General features: G+C 38.1%; 1 protein-coding gene across 1 annotated transcript; it reads left to right on the top strand.

The window, feature by feature from the left end:
* Positions 1-829: 829 nt before the first annotated feature.
* Positions 830-4,417, top strand: hpxb (hemopexin b). Its single transcript, XM_085398747.1, has 10 exons — positions 830-982; positions 1,501-1,526; positions 1,701-1,793; positions 1,874-2,031; positions 2,132-2,285; positions 2,446-2,658; positions 2,743-2,835; positions 3,473-3,603; positions 3,710-3,857; positions 3,929-4,417. The coding sequence occupies exons 1-10, from the start codon at positions 918-920 to the stop codon at positions 4,153-4,155; spliced, it is 1,308 nt and encodes a 435-aa protein (XP_085254873.1). The 5' UTR covers positions 830-917; the 3' UTR covers positions 4,156-4,417.
* Positions 4,418-7,295: the final 2,878 nt, after the last annotated feature.

Raw genomic sequence — 7,295 nt, forward strand, 5'->3', positions numbered from 1 at the left:
TTAGAGTGGTGTAGAAAATTACTACTTTGATAGAATAAATTTTCAATATTTTCCTTTAATTTCCAATTCCAGAAGATGCAAGCAATATGGCATGCTTGGAAAATGTGAGCACAGTGCAACGGGTACATCTGTAACTCTTGATAATTGAGTGTTCCTGCGTGATATTTAGACTTTTTGTGTATATTCCCATATTGGAAAACATTTAGATGATGAATAATAATCATGACAAAATATAATAAACTCATTGTAATCTCTCCTGTATCAAACTCTTTAGTTGGCTTGGGAAGGTCTGAATAACGTTTGTACTGTCAGTTTCTTAGTTAATTTTATTAAACTTTCATTCAAATCTAATTTCCAGCTATTTTGTTGTTTCTGGAGATTTTTTTTAACCCTACACTTTCAAGGGTGGTTCAATAGCTTTTGGGTATTTCTATAACTGAGAAACTGTCCAAAATTGCAGTATTTCCAGAAATCTCTTACAAACACTGTAACACAAATGGAGTCTTTTTTGACCAACGTGCAGTTATCAAATGTAGTTAGAAGTGGTAACCAGACAGATCAATGATTACACTTTAATCTGCTCCATAATGAAAGTAAATCTTCTCCTCCTTTACTCTCATCTCAAGGCAGATATAGAAATATATTTTGGTCTGCACACATTCTCATGTAGAAAGAATAAAAATTAGCAAAGTTGAGTGAAAAGTGATAAATAATTATGTTACAGCCATATTTTGCAACAACAAAACTTCCATTACTCTGGCTATACAAACACACACACAGGAACACAGGATTTCCCAACCTGTCCACCCACACATGCACAGCACAGAATAAAAGTGCAGCTTCAGCTCCTGTGAAGCTACAGCTACAGCACCAGTCCAGAGTGAGACTCCAGATCTGAGGACTTCAGCAAGAGAAACATGGAGCTGATCACCAGAACTCTGCTTCTGGGTCTGGCACTTTCCCTCACTAATGCAGCACCTGCGTGAGTGTTAATGAGCTCCATTTATATTTTGAAGTTTTAGTCAAAATAGACAATTCGTGTTGGCAGGATTTTTCCTACTATCCTGGCTTTAAAGGCAGCATGATGCGCCATGTCTTTTAAAATAATTTGCGAACACTTGCAGTACGAATTCTCTGTGTGTTGATTCTTTGTTGAGGTTAAAAAGGCAAAATGTGAAACAACTCATAAATTCTCTCAACTCTGTAAATTCAGGAATAATGGAACATATTAAAATTGATAACCTTTCTCAAAACATCAGTCTGTAACTATTTAGACATAATAATAGAATAATTTCTGGATTTTTTCTTCTTCTTATCAGTTGGCGATTTAGTGAAAAAGTCAGCTTTATCCATTTGGAACCCTGTTTGTTAGATTACAAAGGTCACCAGATGGATCAATTGAACAAATTTAAGACTGCTTAGTCATCATATTATTGCGTTGTTTTGTAAGTGACTCACTTTTTTTCATCTAGTATAATAACTTTTTGAAATTATCTACAGGCATCAAGACGAGCCAGCACCAGAAGGTAGGATTTTATGTACATAAACTGTACATTGTTTGTCAGTTACATAACAGCTAGATCTCAATCACAGCAGCATTCTATACCGAGCAATACTCGTATGTGTCTAATGACATGCATTTTGAATATTAAAGTTACATTAACAGTTAAAAGTATGTTACTTTTATCTTGGGAATAAAGATGGAGATGCTGCTCTACCAGACCGGTGTGAAGGAATTGAGTTTGACGCTATCACTCTTGATGAGAGTGGAAAAAACCCCTTCTTCTTCAAAGGTATTGGACATGTTCTTTTTCTTAAAATGTTGGACTAAATCATCCTCTAAAATATTGTGTCTGTGGTGTTTTCTCCTCAGAGGGCCACCTGTGGAATGGTTTCTATGGTCCAGCTAAACCCTCAACGATGTTCTTCAAGGAGCTAGATGAACACCACCACCTCGGCCATGTCGATGCTGCTTTTCGGATGCACAACCCAGCGAAACAAGATGCCCACGATCACATCTTCCTCTTCCTGGTACGATCCTCATATGCTTTCAGCTATCATATGGGTCAAGACATCTTTTACTGATCTCAGATATTGTGTACTACTGTGTACTATTGTGTACTATTTCCAGGATGACCACGTGTTCAGCTATTACAACCACACTCTGGAGACCGGATATCCAAAAACTATCCAGGAGGATTTTCCTAGAGTCCCCACACATCTAGATGCTGCTGTGGAGTGTCCTCAAGGAGAGTGCATTACCGACTCTGTTCTGTTCTTCAAAGGTATGTTGGCATTTACTGCTGCAAAACTATTCAGTAAGTCGAAATGAATTCTTTGACAGCATTTTGTTGAGTACTGTGATATAATGAGGCTACAATAAATAAAAAAGAACATTGTGATGACTTGTGATCTCCTTCTCAAAGTGGTCATTTCCCTCCATAGGGCAAGATGTGTATGTTTATGATATAGTCACAAAGACAGTGAAGACCAAGACGTGGCCCCACCTGCCTCTCTGCACCTCTGCTTTCCGCTGGGCAGAACACTACTACTGTTTCCATGGACACAACTTCACCAGGTTCAACCCAGTATCAGGAGAAGTTAGCGGCACGTACCCAAAGGATGCCCGCAATTACTTCATGAAGTGCGAAAACTTTGGTGGGTTCATTAAGAAGAGAATCTTAGAGATTCATTTTGGAGGTTTTTTTGTCAGATACATACAATCTTGTGTGTTTCCCGCAGGTCACGGAGGTGATCACAAGGCTCCTAAATGCAGCGAAGTCAAACTAGATGCCATTACTACAGATGACAGAGGCAGAATTTATTTATTTACAGGTAATGTGACATATGTTTCAAATTCTCAGTCAGCTCTCACTTAGTGTGATCTCCCATAACTGAATAAATAGATTATAATTTAATTATTTCTAGATGGGCTTTTAGCTGAGGGAACTTCGGACAGTCCTTGTATTTTGAGTTAATTTAGGATAAAATTTAAAGCAAAAAAAAATGATATTTCAGTTATTTTATTGCCATCAAACATCAAACTGTAAGAGTTTAAATACCAAATAAAATAACATTAACAGTCAACTAAATAATGATGTTACCAAGCTAAACTAAGAAGGTGCATATTAATAACACACTTAAAATAGCATTTAGCTATTTGGCTAAGTAACATATAGCCTTATGTAACTGCTAAAGTAGGATTCTTTTGCAGTTTAGTTGTTGCACAGATCAAACAAACAAATTGTCACTTTTCTTTTTTGTAACTTTACAACTTGCCAGGTGTATTTTTGAACTTTAGTGAGAGTCAGGCTAACCCGGAAAGTTTACAAGGAAACAGCTGAGCTAATAGCATGTTGATCCACACTTTATATGTAGCATACAGATTTAGGAGTGCTTCATCCAAATGTGATCCTGTAAAAAAATGTCTTTAAGTTTTCTGCCATGATAAAGAACAAGTTCAATTTCTCAGGGCTTAACTACATGCGTGTGGACAACAGGCGTAACGGCCTTCACGCCTTTCCAATAACCAGGGGATGGAAAGAAGTGACAAACGGGGTGGATGCCGTTTTCTCCTACACCAACAAAATGTACCTGATTAAGGTAGACACCATATAACCCCCCCCCCCACACACACACACACACACACACACAATTTCTGTGTTGAAGTTAAAACTAAAATCCACTTATTCTAACAAAACACTTACAGGATGATCAGGTTTACATCTATAAAACTGATGCCCACTACGTCCTGATTGAAGGCTACCCTAAATCCCTCAGGGAGGAATTAGGCATTGAAGGAACCGTGGATGCCGCTTTCCTCTGTCCCAATGAACACACAGTTCATATACTCCAAGGTAAGTTACTGAGTGCTTATGTCTTAGTTTTTGTGGAGAAAATTGGTATTTACATTTGCTTTCTCCAAAAGGACACATGATTCGTGACGTTGACCTCACTGCCACGCCCAGGGTCATCAACCGAGAAATACTTTTGCCCTTGCCTGACATTGATGCTGGTCTCTGTGGTCCAGATGGCATTAAAGTGTTCAAGGGTTCACAGTATTACCTCTATGAAAGTCCCATGATATTGGCTACAAGCAGGATCGCTCCTGTTCCTCGAAACATCACGTCAGGAATGATAGGGTGTGAGGATTAATCAGAAAAAGAAAAATGAGGAAGAAACCTTAATAATAATTTACTGGCAAGTCAGTTTTTGGACGTAAAGACTCCAGCGAAAGCTAAAGTAATAGGGAACAGCTTTATTAGGTGACCAACGCGTTTCGGCTTGTGGCCTTAATCAGGGTCATTCAAGTCAGTTTTTGGAAAAATGATCATGTCTTGCAATGAAGTTTGACTTGCTTGGTGAATAAAGCATTTTTCATGGTGAAATCTTTATTATTAAAGCATCTATATTTTGAATCTGCAAGCTTGGAACTGAAATCAACCAAGTTCAGTTAAAATGAAGTAATGTCAGAGTTTGGCCACAAGAGGACCTGCTGTACAAAGGCATGCATATTCCCATGCATGGCTCTGTCCCAGTGATTTGCTTCTTTAATGAACAAAGTGTGACTTCTTCTTGTTGTTGCACTGATATTACAGGTCCTCTTGCTGACCAAAAGTTTTTTCTTTTCTTATAGCTTTCAGAAATGATACTGGTACTTTAAAACTTATATATATTTCTTTTCTGTCAGCTTTATACAATCAATACGGAGTATTCAGGTATCTGAAAAATCCTTTTCAGGACTATTACTTGACTAAAAGGCATCAGGTCAAACAAACAGCTCATGCAGATTGTTTTCAGTCATTGCTTCTGTGCCCAAATGAGACACATCCTCTGATGTCACATCCAAGGGGGCACTTGAGTGCTCTAAATGCCTCTTTTGTAAGTGCATCTGCCTTCCAAGGGGCTCTTCGGTCGGCCCAGATAACATTTCGGTTAGCTTAAGTGCTCCTTTAGTGTGAAAACTAGGAATTAAAAAATGAACTTTTGGCTTAACCCCTCCCTCTTAAATAGCCTATTGATTGCACAAATACACAAGGGCAGCACAGTAATGCACGTGATGGAGCTTTTATCCATTGTGTTGATTTTAAAATAATTTTCCTCAGACAATCTCTTTTTCACCTTAACTTTTGAATATGTCATATGACAAATAAAACTTTTACTAGATCATACCTTTTATTAGCTTCTTGAACGTGTTGTAGGTTTTACAATTATTTTTGAAATTAAAAAATGAAAACAAAGTTAATTTTTAATATGTCAACATCAAAGTCAGGTATTGCATTTCCATCATCCTTTTATTATCAATATGTATATGTAGATATATATAACAGAGTTATAAATCCAGTTCTCTCTCTTTATTGCAAAATATTTAAATTACTGTCTCTAGCCATACTGGACCATGCAGACACGTACGCACCAGCCTGCAAGAGTCCAGAGGTCGGAATAGCATTAGCAGGCATTCAAGGCCTTTTCTCTCCCCGGAGAGGTTTTTGTTCAGCCAAAATCCCTGGGACTTTCAGCCAGCATAAAAGAAGTGCTGGCCTCAGCACAGTTTAATGGGTGAGGCCACTGGGACACACACACACACACACACACACACACACACACACACACACACACACACACACACACACACACACACACACACACACACACACACACAGAGAGCACAGTTCATACCTGTTACATATTTTTACACTTCAACTGAGTTACTTGATTTGTGATAATAGATGTAATTAAAAGAAAATGACTCAATTCGATTTAGACTAGGAATACACTATCTTGGCTATACTTGTGTCAGTGGGTCTATCCTTTCCATTAAGTTGTATGTTGTTTGTTTCACCACATGTCAGGAGCTATGCCTTGTTTGATAGAGGGAGAGCTAGCATAGCATGGAACGCTAATAACAAAAGCTCAGTACGTTGTAACTATTTGATATCTGCTATATCAACAGCTCTTCTTTGTAGTTTACAGTAGCTTTGACTCCAAATGAAGCTCCTCAGCCTCAGCAATCGATATCATACAATATCATACATATACAAACTAATAGACTGCTTTTTTTCTATCTCACATTTTGCCTACAGGCTGCTAGAACATAATTAGGTTTACACATTTTTGGATAACAACACAACTTTTGTAATTTTGCATCTGTACACCACCACAGTTGATTTTACAGTGATGTGGAAAAGTATTTGCCCCCTTCCTGGTTTCTTAGGATTTTGCATAATTGTCACACTGTCATGTTTTGGGTCATAACATACATTTTATTATTAGTCAAAGAAAACCCGAGTAAATCCAAAATGCAGTTTTTAAATGATGATTTAATTTATTGTAACTGCCCCCATGAATTAACTACATTTTTTTAAAGCTGACTTCAGTTCCACTAGCCACACCCAGGACTCATCACTATTACACCTGTTGAATTAAGAAATCACTTAAATCTGTCAAAGTGAAGGCATCTTCTGTGGCCTGAAATACCACAGAAGTAGGGATGGGAATCGAGAACTGGTTCCCAGTATTCCAATTCTTTAGAATGTTAGTCTACTTGTCTATCAATCCCAATTATTGGCTCTACTTACACGTATGGTTTGATCTATCAAACCAAGTCATCTATCAAACTTGATGGACACCAACACGTTCTCACTCCCAAAGCGTAACATTTTACGCTAGGTGACAAATAATCAACATATTACGCTTCTGGCCACCCAACACGTCCCTACATTAAGAAACATGAGAACCGTTTGGAATGAATCTACACATGTACGTTCGTTTCGATTAAATCGCTTTGGAAAACACTATCTAACGTCATTAGAGTGCTGGTTAAGGTTAGAGATGAGGTTATGGTTAGGTATAAGGTTAGGGTTAGAGCTGGAATACATGGCTGGAACGTGTATTTCATCCATAACCCGGCTTGTAGCATAGGAACGCGGACGGTCACCTTTCGCGTTCCTCAGGAACGCGAGACTTGACAAATCGTCATTATATTACTCCTCGGGAGTGAGAACAGGCTGTGGAGGCAGTGTTATAGTTATGTTATAGCATGGACATCACTAGTACTTTTGATGATGTATTCTAAAGCTTACATGGCACACTGTCTGTTCAGATTCAAACAAAGTCTGCAAAACTGATGGGAAGGAAAAGTGCAAATATGAAGAACATGTTTTTCAGTTAAAAAAGACCCAGCTGGATGCAAAAAAGGCTCACAAACAGTGATGGCAGATGCAGTAAAAGGTCTGAAAGAGCATCTCAAGGTATCAAGCACAACATACGGTGATCAGTCCAAAGGTTCCAGAGAA

Source organism: Rhamphochromis longiceps, linkage group LG23 (assembly GCF_057381845.1).
Source record: "Rhamphochromis longiceps isolate RC_006_pf linkage group LG23, R_longiceps_female_GT1.1, whole genome shotgun sequence".
Classification (NCBI taxonomy): Eukaryota; Metazoa; Chordata; class Actinopteri; order Cichliformes; family Cichlidae; genus Rhamphochromis; species Rhamphochromis longiceps.